Consider the following 26,712-nt stretch of genomic DNA (forward strand, 5'->3'; position numbering starts at 1 on the left):
TCAATTATTTTTTTAATATAATGTTTATTAATTGGTCCCCTTTTTCTTCCCCAGGCCAGCCCTTCTAGTTCTAGGGTCCATTTGGATTGCTGAATCAGAAATCGGAATTAGCATCACATTCCCATGTTACCCCTTCCATTCCCTGTTAAACAGAACTGACATTGCAATTCCAGTATTTGGCTAACATTGGAATTCATCAAAGTTTTATTCTCTCTCTCTCTCTCTCCTTTTCGACAACCCAGGGTTTAAAGTTAGGTTTTGCCTTTTTAAGGTCGTATCGGGTTTTCTCACGGCTGAAATAGTTAAATCGTGTTATTTTAGATCCTTTGCATGCAACCAAACAAACCCTAGATTTTTGCAGAATAACACCTCCTCCTCCTCCTCCTCTCTCTCTGACTCTCTCTCTATATCCGAGGTTTCAGTCTTCAATCTCTCTCCAATGGCGCAATTCGAGTACTTTCAGAACCATATACGACATTAGGTTAAAGCCACGATTACTGAAGTCTCTGATAAAAGATCACCTCCCCAACGAAAAACACCCAATTCTGATCCCATCCGAGGTTTCTACCATAATTTCTTCCATCAGAACTCACGCTCTTTTGTCTGAATCTGTTCGAGAACCAGTTGCTCAAAAGCACATTGAGAGCTGGAAATCTGCTGTTGATGCTTAGGTCGAACGCTTACTCTCGCTCGTCTCGTGCAAAATGGTAACTTTTAAAATGTTTTCTGAATTTTTCATTTTCTCTGTAATATGAATGTCGTCGTCCATTTCAGTTCAAATGCTAGATAGTGTTATTTTTCCTTCTGTTTCGTTCTAATTGGTTTTCTTGATTTTGCATATCTTTTTTTTTTGGATGGTTTGTTGCTCTGGAATTGATTTAATTCGGTAACCGATACTAGTTCAGAATAAACTCAACTCAACTAAGCCTTTGGGAGTTCAGCTAATGAATCCTTTAGAAAATTTAAGAAATTTTCATGAAGAAGGTGAAAGGATCTACCCGGCTCCAATTGACTAAGTCTAATCCTGACAGTCTGTCACTAGTTGGGTTCGTCTATATCGAATATGGATCAATACTAGTTTAGAATAAGCTAAAATTTAAGCAGAAGCTAATTTTTTTAATTTTAAGCTCCTTGGATGGAAATGGATGTATTGAAAACGGGTGATTTTAGTTACTGATGTTTACTTCCTTTAAATGGAAAAACACATCAAAAATGGAAGATCACATATGGAGAGTATTATGACAGTCCCTTGTTTTGATATTGGCGCTTCTCTTTTTTATTTTGCACCTTTCTAATTGAAAAGATAAACAAAAGGGGATGTAAATTCTGAAAAGGGGGTGAAGATATCATTTTCTTATTTATGGCAATGGATTCATTATTATTATCATTATTATTAATTATAAGGAATTGATATCTCTACGACTGTGTTTTGATAATGGGACGACTCACTTTGTTTTACACTTCTCTAACTGACTGCAGAGAGCTTTTTGGGAATTGTATTTGCTTTTGAAAGATGGTTTAAGAAGTGTAAAACAAGATGATTCATCCCATTATCAAACATAGTCGTGCAGATACCTGTCCCCTCATTATATTACATGATTGTTGATTTTTCTTTGATGCTAGTCCCCCCCCCCCCCTTTTTTATTTGTGCTTTAGCCAGATAAATGTTGGGCGGGTATTTGTTTGCTAGGCGTGACTTGTCAAGAGTGCTGCTCAGATCGTTTTCTAGCATCATATCCTGTTTGGTTATAGAAGCTTCTTTCGCAAATTCAGGTTGTATGTCTCAACTTCTATGAAAAGGGGAGGGGGGGTTTGAATATATCAAAATATCTATAATATATATATTTATATATCCCGTAATTAAAAACCTAACAACTTAGAAGTAATAGTAGATTTTGGTGATTTAATATTAGATTTTGGTGGTGGTGGTGGTGTTTTTTTATTGTTCTCCAATTAAATTGTTTGAATTCTTTAACAAAATATTTAATATTTTTATTTTTATTTTTATAAATATATAATAAAATATAAAAATATATTATATTCAGTGTACCCCTAACATACCCGTATCCTTCTTTTTTTTTAAATCACGTATCCTCGTACCCGTATCGTGTCGTACCCGCACCCCGTACCCGTATCCGTGCTTCATTGATTACTTGTATGAGAGTTGGCTTGGGAATGGAGAACAAGATGAGCAAATTGCAAATGCCGATGGCCCTGCTGAGAAGGATGCAGAGCCAGTTATTGAAGTTCCTCAGTCAGAAAAGCTCTCCATTGATGTTTCAGTTGGTTTTGAGGTTCTGGTAGAAGGAACTGGTGGGCCGACCGGCCGTGTCAATATGGAGGCAGGAGCGAGTAGGGATGAAAATATGGTAGATTCAGAGCAGCTAGAAGTACCTGTTTATAGCAATGGTGAGCGAGTTTTATCTTTATCCAGTAATGAAATATCATCTGGTTATGGTGTCACATCTTCTACTGGTATTTTCATCGGCAGTAAAGTGGCGTCCACCAATTCTTTCTCACTTTCAGCCTGTGATGTGTCAAATCCTGAGAAAGGTGCCCCTGTTTCTGCTGGAGTTTTACCCCTTGCTGATAAGGGGAAGGTGCCGATGTACAGGTCTGATTCCGATTCCCAGTATTATTTACCTGATATTGTTGATGGGGATCCAGATTCCGATTGAGAATTTTGGTAGTTAGCATAGGTTGTTACTAGAAAAAAAATTGTTATTGATGTGAGTAAATTATCTCGATTTCTACGCCCAATTTTGATCCAGTGGAGTGCAGCTCTCTCTGCAGCAAACAGTATTGTGGATGTTTCTTTTCCTCATGTCATTCTGTAAGCAAATGTGACAAGCGATGGCAAGGGAAGGTGTATCTAGTGCTGAATTGGGTGTGAGGCAAGCCATACTCTATACTTTTCTTCTTTCTTTTCAATGATTTTTTTTTTTTTTTGCTTATAAAGAATAAAAAACAGAAGTGGTGTGTGGTTTTTCATGCTAAGAATTTGTGTTCCCGGTAATTTATATAAAAAAGCAGCTGACAAGTTGAGTTGGAGTAGAAGTAATGCAAGAGGAAGATAAATGGCAAGAGATTCGAGTTGATTTGCTCAGCTTTTAGTAGTTGAATGCTATTTGCATAGTTTTGACATTATACTGATGGTTGTACTCCTTTCCTTCAGATGTTATTCATTTTTAATAGTACATTAGTACTGGTTCAATCTTTTTGAGCTCTGTTTGGAGTTCTCTGAGTTTCTTCTGTTGATTTAAGATTGGATCTAAAAGTGTATGTCTTTTTGTAATGTTTTGCTTAGGTTTTAGTTGCTTTTTACTACATTATAGTCCTTTTGGTAATCCCATTTTGTGTAGCAGGTGATGGCAATGGCAATGAAGGAGGCTGGCAAGCGGTGGCCTGACAAAAGGCAAACAGTTTGCTGATCCGACATTTGGCGATCTGCGAAATGGCTTTCTATTTTATTAATTGTCTAATTACAAACCAATGATCTAATGGTCAGAACCCTCTCATTAGAAGTGACAAAAGCCCATGGGACAGTCCTAAATACGATCCGCACAACCATATTATGATATTTGCACAAACTTGCTGTGTTTTCTTCTTTAATCGGCTCGTGAGAGCTTTTTGGGGAATGTAACTAATAACCTTTTTGACAACTTTTTAAATACTAAAAGACGGGATGGTTTGTGAAAATACCAAACTATGGTTGTGCGGATATCATTTCCCTTTGCCAAAATATATGCCGAGTGTGCGGGCAAGCAAGTGCAAGGGGCAAGCAGCCCTTGATAAGTTGATATTTGATCGACAGCAGTCTTGTTAAAAGATGAAAAAGTGGTCTGATGAAAAAGTGGTCTGCTTGTGGATCAAATATCTAGGGCGGCACTGTCTGTCGTGCATGAAGTGCCCGTGCAATCAACATATAAAATCCCAATTTTTATAGATTTAAGTATTTCATTAGAGGTTACTTTAGTGAAAATAAGCCATAGGCAGGGATTTGCTAGCGTACATCGCAATAGGTATATTTTGCGGATGGTTTGTTGCATATGACAGCAGCCACACAGGCTCTACATCTGGCAGATATTGTCTTCATTCATGAGGTGAGGTGGCTGCTGTCAATCATCGTTTTAAATTTCGGCCGAAATCCGAAATTTTGGATGTCGGTGTGGACTGAAACCGTAAAGGGCGAAATCTGAAATTTCGGATGAAATGTGGGGACTGAAACCGAAATTTGGTGAAATTTTGGATTTTGCCTTTTACCAAATTTCGGACCAAAATTCCGGAATTTTGGTAATTTCAGTCCAAAATTTCGATTTAATGTCATTTTATTTTTTTAAAGAAATTGTTACAAAATTTCGGATTTCGGAGGGGTTCGAAATTGGTACCGAAATAGAAATTTAAAACCTTGCTGTCAACCCGATCCGCTAAATGCCTTTTGCGATGGATGCTAGTAAATTCCGTTTTTCAAACTGTTACTGTCTCACTCAAGTCTTCACTCACAAGTCAAGTCTTGACTCAGCTACTTCTCTTCTCTTAACCATTGAACCTAAGTCCCTAGCTCATTGTGCCGCTGCCGCTGCCACCATTCACCCTCCGCTGCCACCATTCACCCTCGACTATCAATCAGGTCGCGCTCACTCTCTCCGTTGTTCTCTTTTGAGATTTTTAACCGTGTAAAATGTAAGTAGGAGCTGCTAGGACACTCCTATGGACGTTCTGAATTTCTGATGTGAAATGAATTGTGGCAGTGACATATGACATAGAAAGTAGGATCTAGAGAGCACTCTGACTCCAATCCCATCCGAAAAGAGATTTGAATGGACCGTGACTGAGAATACGTTGATCAGTGAATTGTGGTTGTGACATAGGAAGTAGGATCCAAAGAACACTGAATCCAATCCCATCCGATAAGACATTTGAATGGATTGCAACTAAGATATAGGTGGATCCGACCGTTAGACACCCCCGGTCAGAACCCTCTCATCAGAAAGCTTTTTAGTCACTATCATCCCAAGAATTGGCCCATGGAGCCGGATCTTGGAGATATCAAGTGGGTGGGCCCAATCTAAGTGATACTCCCTTCCAATTAGGTGTGCGACTCGGGTCAGGTTCAACCCGAACCCGTCTACTTCAACCCGAAAAAAAAAAAAAAATCGGGTCAGGTTTGGGTTGAGTTTTCCCAACCTGAGTTGTGATTGGGTCGGGTTCGGGTTGAGAGCTTGGGCAACCCGACCTGAGAGAAACCCTATATTTTTTATTAGGGAAAAATACACAGACACTCCTTCAACTTTCTGACATTTTCAACTGTAGCCCTATCTTTTAAAAGTCCCCAATTACATCCCTGAGGTTTCAATTTGTATAAGGTAGATCTCCTCAGTTGACAATTCGTCCACATATCGAAAGGTTAGGATGATCCTATGGAGCTGATTTTTGGGCACACCCTATCTATGTCAGGGCCCATCAAATGAACGCTTTGGATCATCCAAACAATGTGGGACCACCATGTTTTTGGTAGTGTTTGGATTTGGGTATGGGTTTGGAGGGGGGTATGAGTCTTCATTAGCATTAATAGTGTTTCAAAAGAGGGGGTGACCTTATACAAATCTTAACCTCAAGGGTGTAGTTGGTGGCTTTTAAAAGTCAGGTTAGAGTTGAAAATGTCAAAAAAGTTGAGGGGTTGTCAAGAAACCTAGTTAGCCCGACCCTAGTTGCACCCCGAGTTCTAATCGGACTTTAAGAAGGCCCGGACCCACTTTAACAGAGGCTAGGGTTTTTGTTACCCCGTAGAAATACTTGTATAGAGGCATTTTTATTCTCTATTCGCTGCTCCTTTCTCTCTCTTTCGACTCCAGAGCAGAGACCTAGAGGCCGCGGCCATGGTCCACGTCAACTTCTACCGAAACTGTAATCTCTCTCTTCCAGATCTCGATTGTTTTTTTTTTTCCTATTTTCAGTAATGTTGTTATCTTACTGGAATTCATTTTTTTTTCCTTTAATTGTTCTTTCAGTTGAATACTATTTAGGAAGATTGGAGTCTATCGATCTACATTTTCTTAGGGTTTTGAGTTGTTACATCATGAGATCTTGTCTTTCTCTGCCATTTCTATTTCTCTCGTTCCTTTTCTCTTCGAACGAGATCTTATCTTTTCGTGTATCCGTTTTTATCGCATTGGAGCCTTTTTTCAACTTGGATCTTCCTGTTACCCTAGTTATGGAGTTTTTGATCTTTTAATGACCGTTTGGTTATATGGATTTTATAATCCAGGATTTTACAAGCTAAAACCTGGATTTTACAATCCTGAAAATGTACAATCCAGGATTTTTCTTATAAAAATCAGAGTTACAATCCTGGATTATTAAATCCTTGTATCCAAACAGTTCTTAGGGTTTATCTTTTATTTTTAGTTTTGGCAAAATTGGGTTTTTGTATCGACAGAGTTTATAGTTATGGGTAACTGAGTTGATTTGATAAATTTCAATAGGAAAAAAAAATAAGAAATTTAGAAATTCAGTGATTCTCATTTAATGTTCCACTAGGAAATTTAGATAGTCAGAGATTTTCATTTTAATGTAAATCTATGTAACAAGTTGCATTGTTTTCTTTTTTCAGTAATATAGTGTGGTTTCTTTTTGGATCTTGAACACCATCATCATTTATCCGGTAGTTATGTTGATATATCATACATGAACATGCGTGCAATATTGATGGTGTTCTGAAAAAAGAAAATTGAACAAGCATTTATGTTTTCTTTTTCATCTGGATACTTAGTTTAGGCCCTGTTTGTTTTAGATTTTGACAACCGACTGCGAGTCCAAAACTAATTATTGGCCTAAAATTACATGCCCTGTTCGTTTAAGATTATGCCAGCCGATTGTGAGTCCAAAACCAATTATTGGATTCAAAATTATGTTTAATTTTGAGGCCAATAATTGGTTTTGGACTCAAAATTGGTTGGCATAATCTTAAACGAACAGGGCTATAGTGGATATGCTTGATATCTTGATGGTATTTGGAATAAAAGGGCAAAGATAGTTTTCGTTCTGCGAATCATCAACTTCAAGGTTCAAGTGCTGATGATTTATGGGTGATATCTACATTTTATGTGTTTCTTTACTGAAAATGTATTTGGTTCCTTTGGGTGCCTCTTAGTGATTTTAAGAAGCTTCTTTATTCACACCAATCTTTTCCCAATATCAAGATGTAATTAACCCTAGGCTTGGATGTTTTCAGATGGAAAGACATTCAAGAAGCCTCGCCGTCCATACGAAAAGGAACGTCTGGATGCTGAGCTCAAGCTTGTTGGTGAGTACGGGCTCCGGTGCAAGAGAGAGCTTTGGAGGGTTCAATATGTTTTGAGCCGAATCCGTAATGCTGCAAGGATGCTCCTTACGCTCGACGAGAAGAACCAACGTCGTATTTTTGAGGGTGAGGCGCTCCTCCGTCGAATGAATAGGTATGGGCTCCTGGATGAGAGCCAGAACAAGCTCGATTATGTTCTGGCCTTGACTGTGGAGAACTTCCTCGAGCGCCGTCTCCAAACACTTGTGTTTAAGTCGGGGATGGCAAAGTCAATCCATCATGCCCGTGTGCTTATCAGGCAGAGGCATATTAGGTGACTAACACTGCTATGTTCTCATGTTATGATGTATGTATTAAATAATGTTTTGGAAATCTTGTTTTTACTTTGAATAGTTTTATCCTTTTTACCTTGTTATATGGAGCCTATGTTATGTTGTATGTTTGGCTACTGTCTTGTTTGTTAAAAGATTTAATGGGCTTTGTACAAATGTTATCCATCTTAGGTTTTGCTTCTGTTTGTTGGTAACAAACTTGAATTGTTGTTAAAGTAGCTTCCTATTATTCATTACATGTCAGGTTTTGGGAGTAGGGAGAATGGTGAATGGCGAGCAAAGAAGAGTTGGCCAATTCATTACTTTGAATAAACTTAAAGAGAAGTTTATTCACGGTTCCCCTAGGTCCTTGTAGTTCTAGAGGACTGGTGCATGTTGTTGTGCTGTCCAAATCATGTATCTAAAGCACATATTAGGCTTTGAGAGTAATGAAAATGGTGAATGGAGAGCTGAGAAAAGTTTGCCACTCATTTTCTTGATTGACCTTAAGAGACATTTATTCACTGTTCCCCTAGGTCATTTTTATTCTAGGACTGGCACATGTTAGTGTACTCTACAAATCGTGCATCTAATGTTTGCTGTCCTTGTTTTGGTAGGCCCTGAATTATGCTCTTTTAGTCTATATTTATTGTTTCAAATTTGGATGTTACCATGGAAAGGAATTGTGTCATTTGTAACCTTGAAGTGTAAGTGTTTTCGAACCTGTTGCACTGTTTCCATTCATCACATCAAAATCTAGAAAATCTTTTATTGAACTGCAAACCACACCTTAGACAGGAGCCACCAAACAGTATGATTGTGCTCTAGCCTTATTGGATGTTGGGTTTTTCAGGTCTTCGGGGAATATGCCATGAGAGTAATAACAATGTTCAGTTTTAAAGGAGTTTATGCTGAAAGGCATTTCTCTGGGGCTTTGAAGGGAATCATTTCATGAACCATTCCTGTCATATTTATCTGGATTTTGGATTGCTCATGTTAATTGTACAGCACACTGAGAACATTGTTGATTGACTGGCCATGGGATGTTTTGTCAATAAAATTGGTTCATGCATCCCATGAAGGCTTTTGTAGTAGATTTACCCTAATGTAGGAATTGTATCTTACAGGAAATCAACTACTGGATCCTTTTAATTGATTAATGGAAATAGGACTAAATTCCTCTTGTTTGATGAGTTCCTCAAAAAAGTTATTATCCTTTTTTGAATGGTGAAAGGTTTCATTGATCAGTGGATCATCCTTCCTCAAGATTATGGACACTACTTGATGAAAAATATAAATGAGTCATTTTTTTCCCAAATCGATGTGATCATGGTCTCCTATGTGCACTGAGGAAGTTGTAGATTGCATGTTTAGCAATGGGGCCCTATGTAGCATGGGTACGGGTATGAGGGTCGAATCTGACACAGGTGCCAAAATCATCAGAATTCGTGTCACATAAATGGGGCCTAACGTATATGAACCTGAAAGTTGCAGACTGAATGCCCATATTGTGTCTGTTGTGGAATGAGAGCGGATTTTGTAGTATCTTGGTTGCTCATGTGGCTGTTTGTTTACCCCTATGGCTTTTACTCGTTTCATTGTTCTTTCTTTCTTAATATTATATCTCTTTTCCAGAAAAAGAAAAAGAAAAACTGTGCATCAGATTGTATTGTCTAATATTAACTCATATTGTTTCACTTTTGGGCAATGCTTATTAGTTTGGGGTTGGCTGATAGGATGTGTGAAAGTTTATTTTTTATCTCTGATAAAAAAATCCTGGTTACATCAATATTTTTTCTAGTTCTGACTAGAGTTACAGTTCAGCAAAAGGTGAAATTGCTAGAGAATGAGAGGATTGTTATACACTAAAACCCCAAGAGTCTTTCATTCGGACAAAACAAAGGGACTTTCTTCTACTGCCGTTTGTCACCTTTGTGCTTTCGTAGAATGAGGAGTTTTCTAGTTAGAATAGAATGCATTAGAAGAAATCTCTTTCTTCATTGGGAATGTTGCTTCCCAATTTGAAATCAAGGGATAATGTAGGCGTCTTCAACAATTCATCTGACTGGTTTAGTTTTTTTTGTTGTTTCTAACATCTGATAGTTGGATTTGGCCCTAGCTATGTCAGTTGGACTTTAATGCTAGGGTAATTTTTTAGCTTGTAATGAAAATATTATTAGCATTTAGAGAGCAGTTAAGTGATTGTGGACATTTTGTCAGTTACCGTACTCATAAATATAAGTGTTGGTTATGTGAAAAACTATTGAATATCTAAATATCACCAAATTTACTCAGGGTTGGGCGCCAAGTGGTGAATATCCCCTCTTTCATGGTTCGAGTAGATAGCCAAAAGCATATTGACTTCTCACTGACAAGTCCGCTTGGAGGAGGACGCCCTGGACGGGTTAAGCGAAAGAACCAGAAGGCAGCAGCCAAGAAGGCTTCTGGTGGTGATGGCGATGAGGAGGATGAGGACTAAGCCGTCAATCTTTACGGTAATGTTAGTAGTCATGCTTTTTATGCTTTGTTTTATCTAGAGACATCTTCATGGTTTTTAGAGGTTAGATAAAGACTTGTCTGATATTACTTGATCATGGGGATGAAGGATATTTTCTTTGTTGCTGAAATTCTCAAATATGATGGGGTATTATTGATTGAGTGAACAGATTTTGGCCTGGTATACTAATGCAAACTTTATTTTAGCAAAATTTTTGGATTTATAAATGCTCAAATATGACGGGGGTATTGATTGAGTATATGGCTATCCGATATTGTTCTTCTGATTCCCTGGGTCCATTTGGATGCGCCAAAAAGTGGGAAAAGTAAAGTAAAAGGACACATTTTCCATTTCCTTGTATTGTTTGGGTGTCATTTACTCTATACATGGCAGTCCTTGTCTGCTGTAAATTTTCCAAAATGCAAGATGCTTCCAAATGGACCCAAGGGTGTCTGTATGTGTTTTCAGCCTCCTACAAATAGAATATACGCATAAACTATATAGTGGAGCTAGCATTATTCGATGACGCAAACTACTCATCTACAATATTAACTGATCCAAGACACTGATTTGTTGGGCCCTTCATATCATAATCAGGACAACACCTGAGTTGAAGGATCCAGATGATGCTGATGCCTGTGGGATCATTGGATCAAGGTGGGGCCAAAAGTCAGATCAGTGGACCGATCACATCCATGTTTTCTGTTATTTGCTTTCCCCATTACATTGGAATGCTCAATATCAATATTTTGCATTTGAATTGTAGCTGATAATTGCTTATTAGTATGGGTTAGTGTTCAGTTTTTGCACTTGGTTGACTGCGAGAGTAGTTGCTTAGGGCAGGCTAAAAATGGCAGCTTTGTATAACTAGATTGATTTAGAAAGTGGTGCAAACCGATCTATTCAATCATCACATGTGGGTGTTTCTATACATATTTTGTGAGTCTTACCATACCATTGAGTGGATTTTTGAGGATGATGTGAAAACATATAGAGTGCTGCATGCATAGCAGGTTCTCTGGTTTGATAAATGAGAAGTTCCAAAGTGTCACTTTCCTATTAGTACCAGCTACTATACTCTAAAGTTTGTTCATTTTTTTTCTTTCCATGTTAGATTACTACACAAGGCAGTCTTGTATACACCACGCTGCATAGTTCCTTGAACTTCCTCATTAGATAGGAGGGTCGTTTCACTCAGAATCTAAGTTCTTTTCTCTTATCAAATTTAGGGGCAGCACGCTTTCCAAACACTTCCCACTTGCTTCACATTTCCTCTTGATTAAGAGTAAATTTCTTATTTAGGCCTCTTATTTCAGTGATTATTTTTTCCTAAAAGAGTGATTTCTCTTTCATAATAGCATCTCAAGGAGTGTGTTTGAAAACAAATGAGTGTATTTAAAACTTAAAAATTCATCTTAAGTTTCAATGTTACATGTTTTAAAAAAACTTAACATTAAATCTACATAAATAACCTGGAATTTGTAAATCTTATCAATCTTTATTATTACGTGTAATTCTTACCTACATTAACCAAAAGCTACTATAACTCTGCTCTTTCTATACGCTTCATGTTCTCGTTTAATGAGGTTTGTTATATGATTCATGTTTACTTTCAATGACGTTTTTCATATATATCGTTACTTTTGTAAAGCTTTCACTTCCTGTGCCACTTCTCGCTCTTGCTTTCTATTCTGGCAACTATGCTACAGTGAATCCATTCCATGATCATGATTCATATGCTTTCGATCGACCTTATGAAGGGTTATACATAAAACTGTAGTTCTCCCTATATTTTCTAACTTGAGCTTGATCATAATAATTTTATAGGATCTGTGCATCTTGTAAAATAACAATAATAAGCCACATTCAACATCAACTCCTTACGGTAATCGAAAAGCAATCATATTCACAAGGGATCTGTTATTTCATAATTGTAAAGGCCAATCATCCCAGGGTTTAGCTCTGGTTTATTTGAATTTCCTCTCCTTGTCCTTCACTGGTCCCCTTGGAATCTTGTTAAGAAGCTGGGGTTCAAATTTCCTGTATAATTTCTTCAGCTCCCGATATCCCTTATTTGCAAGATAGTCCACGTCATGCTCATACCTCTCATACAAGAAAGGCACTATATGGATGCCGAGAAAGCCTGGTTACACATTAAACAAGAAAAAGAATAATCATACTGGAGAAAAACTATTTTATTTAATCTTTCTATAGATACTAGAAAAGAGAAGGCACCCAATAACAATACAACTAATTTAAAGTAGGGACCATTTATATGGCTAGGATCATTCAAGTGTTGCACTTTTTTGCACCATGGCTCGTTCATAATGGTCCCACCGGGTAGGTAATAGAGTCAAGATCATAGGCATGCTTAAAACCCTCCAATTTGTGAGGTTGATAACAGTTGGAAATACTAGAGGAAAGCATCATTGCTAAAACATGTGAGAAACACATTAGGGAACTTATGTGAAACATTTGTAAAACATGTAAGAAACAGAACATATGAGAATGATGTGATAAATTTATGGGAAACACGTGAGAAACACATGGGAAACATGTGTGAAGCACACGAAATATGTTTTGCAAAAGTGACATTGAAAAAATTGTGGAATACATATTTAAAAAGAAAACAATAAAATATTAGAAATAAGTAAAAAAAAAATCCAATTATCCATGTATGGCTAATTTAACTAAAAATTATGAAAATAAATTAGGTGCATTTCTCTCACATATTTCTCTAGTATTTTCCGTATGTTTCTATCTGTTTTCGGTATCGTTTTTCTATCATTTTTGAAATGTTTCTAATGTGTTTATAAGACGTTTCTCAATGTGTTTCTCATAAGATTTTCTATCACTTTCCCGTTTCTAAGGTATTTCTAAAACGTTTCCGAATACGTTATAAGATTTTTTTTTATTGCTTTCTTGTTTTTTGTTTCCTCTCTATTCTTTCCATGTGTTTTCTGTTTTTTCGTTTTCTGTTCTGCTTCCCTAATTTTTTTTCCGACCTGGTAAGCATGAATCAAACAATGTAGTTTTAGGGGAACAAAAATCGTATTACCTCAATCATTTCTCTTTTAGTATAGAAGAGATGTAATAAAGTGGTATCCCATGCTTTGTCAATGACAACTACTTTATACGTTTTTTTTTTTTTTTAGTGGGTGAGAGGAATGCCATTGTTGAAACAAAAGTGCAAATATCATTACTAGGGGTGTAAACGGATCGAATTCGAATCGGATACGGCTATATCCGAATTCGATTACAGTATACACTATCCGGATTCAGATTCGAATTTGACGGATATTTAATTTCTGTTACTGAATTCTTATCCGTCGGATATTATCCGTATCCGTTTATCCTGTAAATTCGAACATTTTATTGCAGCACTTTATCTTTATTCCCCTTGTTACTCCTCGAATAAATTTTTCAAACCCTAAAACCAGACCTCTACCTTCTCTTCACAAAATTAACTCTCAAACCCTAAAATATATGAGATCATCTTCTTCCTTTTAAAACAAAGGCAGAGAGAGTGAGAGAGGCGGTGAGGATGGATGATGGTGTTGGTAGTGGTCTTTGGGTTTTATTTTTTTATTTTTTTTTATGTATATGTGGAATGAGTTTGGGCTATTTTGAATAGGGGAAGTGGGAATGATGATTGTGGAAGATGAAGAGAAATGGGGATGGAGATGGGGATTGGGTTAGAGATGGAGGTGCTGGCGGTAATGGAGGTGGCTGTGAGAAGGGGGAGAGGGGGTGGCAATGGATTTTGGTGGGGTTGGAGGCACCAAGGAATGCCGAAGATATTGTCTCAGCCTCCTCATTTCTCCTCTCTCTTGCTTCTCCTTGCAAACCTTAGAAGTCCCATCTTTTAATTGCATTTTGGGTTTTTATATAATCCTAAGTTGGAAAATTCATCTGAGCCGTCCATTTACCATCAATGAGTATGACATCTTCTTTCAATCACCATCATCCATTTGTCTCTTTCATCCTACAGCCCACATTTGTTGCTTCATAAAGAAGCCATGTCAAACTCCAAGAATGCCCTTAAAATGAGAGATTACTTCATTTCCTACCGAAAACAATTTTTGTTTTTGTTTTTTTCTAAGAAGAAAATTCACTTTTCTTTTAGAAACAAAAGATAGTTTGTCATTACTAAAAATAAATATTATTGATATTATTAATAATAAATAAAAAGGATTTAATCTCGGATTCGGATGTTAAACGGATCGGATATACCATTTACCAGATTCGCATCCGCGAAGAGCCGGATATCTCATAAACGGATTCGGATAATATCCGCTTGAAACGGATCCGGATAATATTCGCTTTAAACGGATTCGGATGCAGACGGAAATCGAATTTTCGAATATCTATTTACATCCCTAATCATTACCATGAAAGAAAATGGGGGAAATCATAGGAGTTTTACATGTGTATAGGAGACTTGCAGAGCTGCAATAACTTCCTATCACTGAAAATATCCAGAGAGAACTAATCACCTGCAAAGAAAAGAAGTAAGAAGCATTACTCTTTTCATATGGGTGTGGGAAAGAATAACATAAAAACAAGAGTAAGAAGAAGAAGAAGAAGAAGAAGAAGAAGAAGAAGAAGAAGAAGAAGAAAAAAAAGAAAATCCAAATACCAAGAGGAACGATATTATATCTTTTCCACACGCCATGTCAAGGAAAATTGACAAGAACCAACTGAGTCTGGCATGAAATGCCGATGCTACCTCTTTAAAGGCACGTTCAGATAGGATGATTTCAGGAATCTTAGGAGGAGCCCTGCCAACAAAACAAATGCATTTACATTACAATAAAGTTCAGATAAGATGATATCCACACTCCCTTGTTTGGATATTGATATTCCTGTCTTTATCTTATACACATTTCTCATTGGCTGGCACAATTCCCAATAGCAATCAATACCCAAATTGGAAAAGCTTAAAACAAAGAGGGGGTGGAAATGCTGGAAAACGCTCCATTTTGGATGCTGGTGAAATTTAATCAGATTTTTTTCATGGAAAATTATTTTTGCAGAGTTTGGTAAACTTATTTTTGATGGATTTCTTTTTCCAAAATTGAAAATTTTCCTTGTTGCAAACTTATTAGACTTCGAATTTTATTTTCCATGGAAAATATTATTTTCCTTAATTTTCTTTTCTCTACATCCAAACCCCGCCAAATAGTGTAGGAAGGGGTTACCTATCAAAAAGAGCTGCACCATTAGACCAGAGGAAGACTCCTAGCATGGCGATAATGGTGATGTAACATAGAAGTGTTAGGAGATGATACTCCAGCACCTCAAAAAGTGCCCATGTTACTGTAATTCCGGCCAGAAGTCCGGCCGATAAGTTCCTGCTCCTCCATAGGACCACATCGGCAACTGCCAAAGCCACAAAATTTAAATTCAAATTAGTCTCTAATACACTATTTGGACATCATTATAAGTCGAAATAAGTGGAAAACCAAATGGAGGAGATTCATCCAATGCATGTTAGAGGGAACAAGTGTTAAGTGTGGTACATCTTCCCCCTCCAAGAACGGCGTGCAGAGGTCTTTGGCGACCAAAGAGTTTTACGGTGGATGACGATGACTGGTCATCGGAATCAGAATAATAAGTCGGCATGGCTTTGATCAAAGGGTTGGTGTTTTCAGGTTTCAATGGGGTGGCGGAATGGCTCTGATCGAAGGCTTAGTGTTTTTCAGGTTTCAATGGGGTGGTGGGAAGAGCTATGGTATATAAAGAGTGGAGATTCTAAGTTTAGATGCAAAGAAAGAGAAGAATGGCAAGGAAGGAATGGCTTTGGCTTGGCAATGTTGGCCACTAGGGTTCCCAACATGCTTGCTTCACACAGTATCAAAAAAAACATGCTTGCTTCACAGCGCCTCTATAAATATACTTTCCATGCTATCTTTTCTTTTCCTTTATTCTCTCCTATTGGTAGGGGTTTTACTGAGGTCGGGTTCAACCCGAGAAAAAGTAGGGTAGAATTGAGTTCGGGTCGGGTTCAAGTTCGGGTTGAGGGCTTTGGCAACCTGACCCGAGTGAAATCCTACATTTTTAATCATTTTTTATTTTACTAAGCTTAAAAACTCAGGTTGGGTTGGGTCGGGTTCGGTTGGAAAAATAGGTTCCTCGGGTTGGAACTCAGGTCAGGTAGGGTTCGGGTTGAGTAATGGCTCCTCGGTTGGCCTCAACCTGACCTTAGTTGAACCCCTACCTATTGGTGAAAATAGTGGGACCCTGTGACTTGGTATGTTTCTATTTATGTGTGTGGGTGTGTGAGAGAGAGAGAGACAGAGAGAGAGTGAGAGAGAGAGAGAGGCTTCATGCATGTCATATGCATGATCCTAACCCTCCAAATTGTGCCTTTTAGAAGGAGATTTAGAGAATGAAAAGGCCAGAATGTAATCCACATATGTTGATAAAGCCACTATAAATCATAGAAAAATCCTAGTCACTTGGCATGATGCAGTCGAGTACTTGGTTGGTACAATCATAACATAGGAGAGTCAAAGAAGTTTTGATTGGATTTGTAGAGCTAAAAAGGAATCCGGACAAGAACGAGTCCATCGTAAAAAAGAGAGTCCACTAGAGGGAGTCTACGATGACGAGCGGGAGTTTTGAAACTACGAGGTGGGTTACCTGTCCTTTTGGCCGCTAAGTAATTTACAGGTTTTGACTTTGAGGAGCTGATATTCCCTTTTTTTAAGGAGGCGCCTCCTCTATTTTTAAAGTTCCAATCTACGTAGTTTCAAAATATAATGGGGCAAAAATCAACCCCCCCCCCCCCCCCCCCCCCGGCGCGCTCTCTTTCTCTCCACCCTCCCTCTCTACCTCCCTCCATCCATCCACATTACCGGCGCATTTGGATTGCTGGAATCAGGAATCAGAATCGGTATCTAATTCTGTCTTTGCTGATACCAGTGTTTGGTTCAATTTAATCCCGATAATGGAATACGTGAGGTGACGAAATGGACAGCTTTTGTTACTGCTCAAAGATGTAGTATTCTCGATTCCCCACCACTCTCTCTCACGAAAATCTCTCTGCATATCCCTCCCGAAAATCTCTCTATTTGCTTCTCTTCCTCTTAAAAAAATCTCTCTTGCGTCTCTCCCTCTTGAAAATCTCACTCACTTACTCTCTCTGTGTCACACTGTCACTCCCTCCCGAAAATCACTCTCTCTTCACCTTCTATTCCGCTTACGACGACTAGCCCTCCTGAAAATCTCTTTTTCATGAGTTAGTGTTTCACATTGTATGTGCAAATTTTGAAAATACCATTCGGTAGACCATTATGAAATTGTTGAGTTTCCGAAGCTATAAATATGGTTAAAAAGTTGATTTCCGGCAGATTTCTCTTTAGTAGAACCACAACTTTTCCCAACGACCTTGACTTTTCCCAACTTTACCGACTCGACCCCAACTTTTCCTTCTTCATCTTTCTCTTTCCATTTTTTTTCCATCGTCTTCCATTTTTCCATAGGATGATTCTTTTTTTTCCTCCCTCTACTTCCTCCTCTTTTCTTCCTCCTCCTCTTCCTCCTCTTTTCTTCCTCTTTTCTTCCTCTTTCGAGTTGCATCAATGGTCGTCAGCACCGGTGAGATGAAAAAATTAGAAAAGGGGGCATTTGGTCTTTTTCATCATAGGCACCATAAGGAAGTGAAAACAATTAAAAAAAGGGAAATTTATGAGGAGTCTTTGTAAATTACCCTTGATACTTCGTAAATTACCTTTTAAAATTTAAAATTTAAATTTTTTTTAAATTTTTTTTACAAAAATTACCTAATCCATGAATCCAACTTTTGAGGTTTGCTGAATACGACACCTCGGGTATTAGATCTCCAATTTGATTTTGAACACCCATTAGCTAACGATGTTATTGCGGAGGTCATGGGATGCATTATTTCTCTCCGGTTGGAGCGTACTCGTCCTCGAGTTCAATGGTTCATAAGAGTGAAACTAAAAAATATCAGCAATGTCTAAGTCAATTGAAGTCTCCACAGCACTTGGTAGGTCAATTATATAGGTTTGTTATTGATCTTCTTCAAAATTTTGCATTGCCAATTTTCTCGAGTTACCCAGTTACTGACTTACAGTGGTAAGGATCTCTTGGATGGATTGTTTTTAAAGCTACACTTTTAACTCAATGATTCTTCTCTGTACAATTTGTGGGGACTTAAACTTATGTTTTTGGGGCATCCTCAAGGAGACACGATTGAATTTTTGGGCACCCATCTCAGATTTGAGTGCAAACCACGTCTTGAGATCAGATTAAGTCTGGCTTAATTGATTTTTTCAGAGATAAGAGTTTTCAAATTTTGTTGCATGCTGGGAGACTCCCAGCTACTTTCTAGAGGCATTGTAGCACGTTATTTCCAACAGAACTTTGCCCAGATTTTATTAGAATTTAAACTAAAAAAAAAAACTTATTATTTAATATGGTATAAGCCAATTTATCATAGAAAAATGGAAAAGAGGAAGTAGAGGAAGGAAAAAAAGAATCGGCCTGTGGAAAATTGGAAGATGGAAAGAAATGTAAAGAGAAAGATGAAAAGGGAAAACTTGGGGTCGAGTCGGTAAAGTTCTGGTCGGTTGGGAAAAGTCAGGTCTAGTCGGGAAAAGTTGAGGTTCTACTGAAGAGAAATCTGCCAGAAATTAACTTTTTTTTTTACCATATTTATAGCTTCGGAAACTCAACAATTTCTAACGGTCTCCAGAATGGTATTTTTCAAAATTTACTTTTAGAATGAGAAACCCTAATTCATGAGAAAGAGATTTTCGGGAGGGCTAGTTGTTGTAAGCGGAATAGAAGGTGAAGAGAGAGTGATTTTCGGGAGAGAGAGAGAGAGAGTTCTTACCACCGCTAACATGTAAAAGGGACAACCGAAAAAAAATAAAGGGTGGATTTATCACCAAACACTTTTTAATCTGAAAAATACTAGAAGAATAAACTATAGGGGTGAATTTATAACCTCCCTCATTTTAATATGAAAAACAATAAGACAAGAAGAGATTTTATATGGTTTAAACCCGTAACTATTTTTCAAAAAGTAACATACGGCTTACACAATACGACGATCCAAACCATCCATTTGATGGGCCACAACACAAATAAGTTGTGCCTCAAAAATCATTTCCGTAGGATGATCTCTAAACTATAGGGGTTTCCATTATATCCCGTGTTAAAGTATAAAAGATAAATAACTCATTTCTCCAACAGCTCAAGCTTTTGTAGAAGTTGGTAAGTTAACATGGAATCGAGCCAAAGGTCTCGAGTTCGAACTCCCGGATAGCAAAAATCCACATGTGATGGTCGGCTCAAAGTGAGACCACATGTGCCACGTGTTTGCCAAGTGGGCCACACGTGCGGCGGAATGTTAAAGTATAAAAGATAAATAATGCCTTTCTCCAACAGCATAAGCTTTTGGAGAAGTTGGTAAGTTAACATCCCGTTCTTCTATAGCATGGTTTAAAATTTTGGTTTCGGTAACCGTTTCGGACTCCACCGAAAACCGAAATTTCTGCGAAATTTGAAATTTGGTAATTTGGTTCGAAATGCCGGACCGAATTTTCGGACAAAATTTTGTAACACTTTTTAAAAATAAATAAATAATGGCATTTAATCAAAATTACAAAATTTTTGGTGAAGGGCGAAAAATGAAATTTTGGAAAATTTCGGTTTCGGTCCCCACCAAAATCCGAAATTTCGGATTTCAGTCGAAATTTAAAACAAGGTTCTATAGGTACCAAAAAGTACTGTAGAGCGCGATATTTTTTCGCCCCCTAGGGTAATGCGCTCCCCTTTTAACCTGATTTGACGTCAAAAAGAATTATAATCTGCCCAAAATTCAGGTTAAAAGTGAGGCGCATTATCCTACAGGTGGTGAAAAAATCATCTCCCACGTACAAATCATCAAATTAAAAAAATGATATTTTATTTTCTTGGAAAAGAAAATAAGTATTGAAAGGTGGTTTTCTTCTTTCGATGCTACAATTCCAAAATCCACATTAAACTAGTTAATCAAACCTTGGATTTATCATAATATAGGAAATTTTTTTTCCAAGAAACAAAGATTCCTAGATTCAAACATGCTCTTAGAGATTTTGAGAATGCATGTTCTTCAATGCTTCTCATTCTCCTTCTGTCGGCAAAACGGGCGAAGCTGTACCATTTGGCATGAATGCGCTTTACTCCGAGAATTCAGCCCAGATTAATGCAAATAGAGGCTCTATAGTCAGAGAAAGAAGAACAGGTGGACCAGACCAATTTTGAGAAACACCATTCTCCCAATTTTTTTTTCTCTGCATCAAAAGAAGGGTATAGAAGTACTCTCCAAGAAGGATAAACAAATTCATTTTAGGAAGGGAAATGATATCCAAACCCCTTGTTTTAATAATGGGACTCCTAATTTAATTTGCACTCTTGTAATTAGATTTACAATTCCCAAAAAACTACACCAGATCAAGAAGTATTTGATAAAATGAGTGCCATTATCAAACATGAGTAGATGAGAGAGAGAGAGAGAGAGATTTGCAATGTGTTAAGTGTTTTATTAGTTTGGACTCGTCCCACCACCACTTAAATGAATAATCATGATGAGTCTAAATGGTGAAGAGATTGATGGGGTGAAATTTATGTTCATGGAGGGCATCAAAATCTCTTTACCTCAGATCCTTTTGGGTTGGAAACACATGCCATATATTATTACTATTATTCTTAGTGCACCAAGATACTAATTATCTCTTTTTCTCCTTAATCCATGTAAGCCTATGAGTAAAGCGCAGACCTCTATGTATGATCTTTGACCAAATGAGTGCTTCTAGTGGTGTGAAGAGATTGAATGACATTAGCCATATCACTACAACCACAGGGTGTTGGCGTGTTGCTGCATGCGCCTTTCCTTCGGTAAAAGGAGAATAAATAGAGTCACCTTGCAAGATAAAAAAAGCATCATATATAGTATCTATTGCTCTAGTAGTTTTTTTTTTTATAGAAAAATGATATCAACCGTACGTTGATATGATTTGGCACTTCTAGACTTATGATTAGCTGTTGATGTTTTTGGTAGGGGTGTCAATGGACCTAGAAAGTCCGACGGATCCAAAGGATCTAACCATTAATGGGTAGGATTTGGGCACAACATGTGGATCCGAACATGTCCATTGGATCCATATCCTAAAGTCCAAAATTATTAAAAATAGTGACCCTGACATGGTCAGAAAATCTGATGGAGTGTCCTAGATCTGACTGCAGGGCGCCAATGTATAAGCATACCCTTCATTTTTTTTAGGGTAGGTAAGTTGGGATTGAACCTCGACTTCAGAATTGAAGAAGTCTTTTCCAATTGAATTAGAGGCTCAACCCCTCATATTTTTGTTCATTCATGCCTGCTTAGCTAGTACTTATGAGGATTTTTTTGTAATATTTAAAAACCTACTCTAAACGAAAGACAATATTTCATTTTTCCTAAGTATTAGAGCAATTAGTCTAATTATCATGAGAAGAAGAAGAATCCCTGCCCTTTTTTGAGTATCCAAGATTTTGTTGTCTCCTATCTCAACTACGTCATCCAAGTAGAGAGAGATATATAGAGATTCCAAAGTTTCAAGCAATACTATCCTAGGGATATCTTGCCCTAAACTCAATGAAAACTAATTGAAAATTCCAAATGTGTACTCCTGTTCGGCTCATTAAACACCTGTATGATTGACTGTTGTCAATTAGTTTTTTTTTTGAAAAATAAATAATAGCCTTTAAATAGCTAATTAGGAAAGTGTGAATAGAAAAAATATATGGTGTCCGACCGTCAAGTCCCATGTAGGTGGTACGATGGAAGCAATTTTTTTTATAGAGCGGTACCGCCCTTGATATTTGATCCAAAGGATGGATTAGTCAAGTGTTGTGAGAGTGGATTAGTCACTCAAAGTTGTAAATTAAAAGCAATTTTTGAAAACAAATCTCAATCATTGTATGATATTTAAGTCTTTATACCCGGCAAGGGAGAATCACAAAACCAACCTCCCACATAATTAAGGCCTGATATGGAATAAGTGGGGTGTCATGTCATGTATCCTGGGTCCTCATTCCCCGAGTTGCAAGAGAGGCTACTAATCCTTAGATTCCTCTTTTGGCTATTTTCAATTTTATTAGGGTTCTCCCTTTTCTCCTTTAGAGGCTAGGAGGCATGCCCTCGGCTTGTATGTCCCTATCATATATAAAATTTTGGTGGTCCGACCCTAGGGCTGCATTCCTTTCCAAGTTTTTTAAAGAGTGTCTTCCTAACTATTTATTAGACCTTTTATCACTTGGTTGTTTTGTTTTGATTTGATATTGGGACTTTTATGTTACACTTTTCTTGTTCGCTGCTTTACTTCTCCAAAGGAACATGATATTGTGAAGTGTGAACCGGGTAGGGAACTGAATATAAACCCACCAACCATGTTTGAAAAAGAAAGTGGACACTATTTCATTCTTCTTCGTTCATTTCAATTTATCAAATTACCCAACTAAAGTTGTTTCCTATGTAACATGGTGAGCTATGATTTGCTCAGTTCTATATAACACATCTCTTGTGGAAAAGCTATCGACACCAACCAACTAGAGAAGACAAAACCAAAGAGAGGGGTGCCATTAAGAAATTTTGAGGAAATCTAAAGCATATTTTGCCAATAATTCAATGAAAGATGGAAACTTTCCACAAATTTTTTTATGCCGTGGAAGAAAAGGAAAAAATACAAAACCAAATTGCACGCCTCCATGAAATTATCTCTCCACATTTATATCTAAGTTGAGTAAGAACTCGATTTTTTTTATTTTTTTTGCATTCCCTCCAATGGAAATGAAGGCCTCAGAATGTTAGAACAATCAAAAATCTTTTTCCCAAAATACATAAGCAGCAAGTCAGCAACACATCACATCACCGAAAGGCATTTCAAGGAATTTAATAATCTTTTGTCCTAAGTCCTAACCATGCTATCTCACTAGTCCATAACCTTTCATCACCGTGGTAATTGGGCCACTAAAACCTATTAGAGAATATCAGATCTATTTAGATTTCACCGTTGGATTGTGTGTGGTAACTCAGATGGATTAGGTTAATCGTCCCATATCACGTTCAAGCATCCTTACTTATCTCTAACAAGATTGCAATACCCATTGGGAAATGATATCCCCCAACGTTATTCGTTAAGTTTTAAAAGCAAAAGCAAAGGAAAACGTTAGAGGGGGTGAATTTATCCTTGATCAGTGAACAACTCTCACAGAAACCGTTAAAAGGGTGGGGGCGGGGGGGGGGTGGATTTTATCCGTTTCGGGGGATATCATTTCCCTACCTATTTAGTCAAATCTACTCATCTTAATGCTTTGATTTCCACCAAGCCCAATGTAAAAATTCATGATTAAGCGCACCCAGGACCAGGTTTTGTTTTGATAACGGGACGATTCTCTTTGCTGGTGTTGATAACGGGACGACTCTTTTTGTTTACACGTCTCTGATTGGATGTTGATAACGGGACGACTCTTTTTGTTTTTTACACGTCTCTGATTGGGTATTGTAGTCATGGTTTTAAATTTCGACCGAAATTTGGGTGGGGACTGAAACCGAAATTTGGTGAAATTAGAAATTTCATCCGAAGTTTCGGTATTTGGGTCCAAAATTTCAGTAATTTCGAGAAAATGCCTTTTTTATTTAAATTTTTTTTTTGGAATTTCAAACTTGAGTACCAAATTTCGACAGAAATTTCATTTTTTCGGAAGTCCGAAATCGGTACGGAAATCGAAATTTTAAACCGTGATTGTAGTAGACTTTTCACAGCTGAATAAATAGTATAAAACAAGGTGAGTTCATCCCGCTATCAAAACATGGTCGTGCCCATGTCAGTAGCATTTGTTTTTTCAAAGTGTTGATTTATTTTGTAAGGTTTAGAGCAATGTCTCTGCCGGCAATTGAAGTTAGTCTTTGAAAGAGTTTTTGGAAATTTTGAGCTGCCCACAAATTCTGGTAAAAGTAGGATGGGGTTTCATTCTCATGAATCTTCTAGATAACAATATGGGAGTTTCTAGGCAATTTCTCAAAAGTAATTTTGCAGCCCCTCTTTTTCATAGCATGGGAGCTATGAGATGGCTCTTTTCTCTTGAAAAAAAGGGGTCCCTTTATGCGAAATTGCCTAGACACTCCATTGTAAGTTTGTAACTATTGAAGCATAAATGATTAAATAACACCAACTCTAATTTTTATACTTATGAAATGAAATTGTTACCTTTTAAAAAAAAATAAAAAATAACACCAACTCTAACAGTTCAAGCTTTTGGAGTAATTGGTTGTTTCACAGTAACAATATCCTCTTAGACTTAGAATTTAAAATCAAACTCTTCATTTTTAAATAATTCTAAAAATGCACTTCTTTAGTAACTACCACTATTTTACTCTTCCAAAGTAATTGTGCTAGCATTGGGAATAATGTGCTAATAATTTTATTTTTTAAAAAAATCTACAATACCCTTAACATTTCAAGGCATTTTATAGATTAAGGCCCTTTTTGGATGACACCAAAATTCAGTTTCTATTTGCAAATGAAATTCTTTTAAGTAAACCTTATTACAAATGAGATATTAAGGCTCATTTGGAAGCATAAACAATATTATTTTTAAAACTATTACAGATAATCATATTTAACTGCAAAACCAGTTGCATAAAAGATTCAAGCAAATAATTTAAAGGCATACAATTTTTCTTTCTTTGATAAGACCTTTCTTGGAAGGGTCACAGAAGGAATTTCCTAGAGCGTTCGTTGCATGAGAGAGCTACATAGGCTCAGATTTTGTCTCATTCATTTAGTTCTTGTGTCTCTTCTCTGATGCAACACGAAGTGCCTTCTGCGGTGGTCGCTAGCAAATCCCTTCTTGGAATTATACAAAAAAGTCAGGAGCTTAGTTAAAATTTCTAGATTTAAGAGGATATTCTATCAATATAGAAGGTCCACAATCCACAGAGACTGACTTGGAAAAAAAAAAAAGCCAAGTAGAAAACTTGCAAATAAAATGTCCAATTGATTTTTCATTCCATATCCACCTAACTTTTATTTTTTCTTATTGGCCACTGCCTATAAATAGGGTGGCAATCCAAACACACATATCCATCTCCTCCTTTCATCTTCTTCTTCCACTCCTTCCATTTTCCTTTGAAGATGAAGGTATCTTACTTTGCTGTTTGTGTTATGATGGTCCTGCTCCTTGGCGAAGCACCGGTTTCCATGGCGGTCACATGTGACCCCATGCAACTGAGCCCTTGCGCAGGAGCCATCCTCTCCTCAAGTGCACCCACTAGAGAGTGTTGCACCAAGTTGCAGCAACAGAGGCCATGCCTTTGCAACTACCTCAAAGACCCTAGCCTTCAGAGGTACATCAACTCGGGCAATGCGCGAAGGGTGGCGAGTTCTTGTAGTACCCCATTTCCCAACTGTTGAATCAATTTGGAAGGGACTCTTTTCTTTCCAGACTATATCTAGCTAGTATTGTGTTCTTTTGAAGTGGCAGAAGTAGTAGGTTGCTGAGCTCTGGTGTCCTGATGATGTTTTCTGGTTTAGTGTTACTGTATTTTTCTTGTTGGGTTATAGTACTGCTTAGGGTGTGATGGGCCATTAAAATGATGTTTGATGGTTACTGTTATTTTATCTACAATAATTTTAATTGTGAAATGCAGCCTATATTTCAATGAATCAAATTTCATGTTCTTGCAGTCTTAGGCTCTGTTTGAGAATTGATTTTAAGCTCATATTGGGCTCAAAATTAAACGTAATTTTGAGTCCAATAATCAGCTTTGGACTCAAAATCAGGAAAATCCGGGGCCTTAGAAAATTCATTGGGGAAACTTAAAACTTTATGAAGCCCATGCCCTGTCCATTAAAATTTATGAAATCCTAGGCCTGGCCCATGCTCAATCGATCTAACATGGCCAACATGTGTTTAATTTCAGCAGATGCCATTTTCCTTCTGTTGTGTTTTGTTTGTTTTCAATTTTTTTTTTTTTTGTCGTGTTCTAGTAGCCTGATTTTTGTAAGGCCATTGCCATGTTTATTATTTATGCAATGAAAAAGGAAGGAAGATATTGGAAAAAGTTAAATAATATGGGAAGCAGGTATGTAACCCACCTGGGATGCATATAAATGTGCAACCATTTTCTGGGGCCCGGTCAAGAATAAACCATAGTTCAGTGTGGTCCGGTCTTCCACTGTCTATATCAGTATTTCAAAACGCGTGGTCCAGTCTTCCATTGTCTATATCAATGTGGATGCCGGTTAAAATACGGCCAAAGTGAATTCTAGTCGACTAGGCACAACGTGGTCTAGTACTCTGTTGATGTGGGTGAGTACTCAACCACTCACGATGTTGGAGTGTCAAAGGTGTTTTAGCTGACTTTATAGGGTAAAATGCGGACTCCGACTAGAACGCGGACAAGGTTAAAAGGAGTCAACAATGAAGCAGGGTGTTTTGAAACTATGGTCTATATTTTCTTCTTTCAGATTGGATCTAGATACATTAGCAGGATCCATGTACACATTTCAGATCCCTAATATCATAGGATCAGAAATTATTTC

The 26,712-nt window shown here is 37.4% G+C and overlaps 3 protein-coding genes across 4 annotated transcripts; 2 read left to right on the top strand and 1 right to left on the bottom strand.

The window, feature by feature from the left end:
* The first annotated feature begins 5,748 nt into the window (after nucleotides 1-5,748).
* On the top strand, nucleotides 5,749-11,042 carry LOC143892483 (small ribosomal subunit protein uS4y). 2 transcript variants are annotated; one of them, XM_077397124.1, is made up of 4 exons: nucleotides 5,749-5,907; nucleotides 7,235-7,616; nucleotides 9,910-10,109; nucleotides 10,709-11,042. In XM_077397124.1, the coding sequence occupies exons 1-3, from the start codon at nucleotides 5,880-5,882 to the stop codon at nucleotides 10,091-10,093; spliced, it is 594 nt and encodes a 197-aa protein (XP_077253239.1). In that variant the 5' UTR covers nucleotides 5,749-5,879; the 3' UTR covers nucleotides 10,094-10,109; nucleotides 10,709-11,042. The 2 variants fall into 2 exon arrangements, with proteins under 2 accessions (XP_077253239.1, XP_077253238.1); XM_077397123.1 differs by lacking the exon at nucleotides 10,709-11,042 and having other exon boundaries at nucleotides 9,910-10,279.
* An 831-nt stretch (nucleotides 11,043-11,873) lies between these two features.
* On the bottom strand, nucleotides 11,874-15,817 carry LOC143846098 (reticulon-like protein B9). Its single transcript, XM_077354514.1, has 5 exons — nucleotides 15,634-15,817; nucleotides 15,313-15,493; nucleotides 14,751-14,892; nucleotides 14,538-14,607; nucleotides 11,874-12,254 (listed from the first exon to the last, which is right to left on the bottom strand). The coding sequence occupies exons 1-5, from the start codon at nucleotides 15,734-15,736 to the stop codon at nucleotides 12,079-12,081; spliced, it is 672 nt and encodes a 223-aa protein (XP_077210629.1). The 5' UTR covers nucleotides 15,737-15,817; the 3' UTR covers nucleotides 11,874-12,078.
* A 9,410-nt stretch (nucleotides 15,818-25,227) lies between these two features.
* LOC143846099 (non-specific lipid-transfer protein 2-like) lies at nucleotides 25,228-25,853 on the top strand. Its single transcript, XM_077354515.1, has one exon. It carries the CDS (start codon nucleotides 25,303-25,305, stop codon nucleotides 25,579-25,581), a length of 279 nt encoding a protein of 92 aa, XP_077210630.1. The 5' UTR covers nucleotides 25,228-25,302; the 3' UTR covers nucleotides 25,582-25,853.
* The last annotated feature ends 859 nt before the right edge of the window (nucleotides 25,854-26,712 follow it).

Source organism: Tasmannia lanceolata, unplaced genomic scaffold (assembly GCF_043159265.1).
Source record: "Tasmannia lanceolata isolate RefF3 unplaced genomic scaffold, GAP_Taslan_0.1 ptg000015l, whole genome shotgun sequence".
NCBI classification, from domain to species: domain Eukaryota; kingdom Viridiplantae; phylum Streptophyta; class Magnoliopsida; order Canellales; family Winteraceae; genus Tasmannia; species Tasmannia lanceolata.

Coding starts and splice junctions, on each gene's coding strand:
- LOC143892483 (XM_077397124.1), top strand. CDS start 5,880: ATGGTCCACGTCAACTTCTACCGAAACT. Junction 5,908..7,234: donor CGTCAACTTCTACCGAAACT/GTAATCTCTCTC, acceptor GGATGTTTTCAG/ATGGAAAGACATTCAAGAAG. Junction 7,617..9,909: donor ATCAGGCAGAGGCATATTAG/GTGACTAACACT, acceptor AAATTTACTCAG/GGTTGGGCGCCAAGTGGTGA.
- LOC143846098 (XM_077354514.1), bottom strand. CDS start 15,736: ATGCCGACTTATTATTCTGATTCCGATGACCAGTCATCGTCATCCACC. Junction 15,494..15,633: donor CGTTCTTGGAGGGGGAAGAT/GTACCACACTTA, acceptor TGGCTTTGGCAG/TTGCCGATGTGGTCCTATGG. Junction 14,608..14,750: donor ATATAATATCGTTCCTCTTG/GTATTTGGATTT, acceptor TTTTCTTTGCAG/GTGATTAGTTCTCTCTGGAT.
- LOC143846099 (XM_077354515.1), top strand. CDS start 25,303: ATGAAGGTATCTTACTTTGCTGTTTGTGTTATGATGGTCCTGCTCCTT.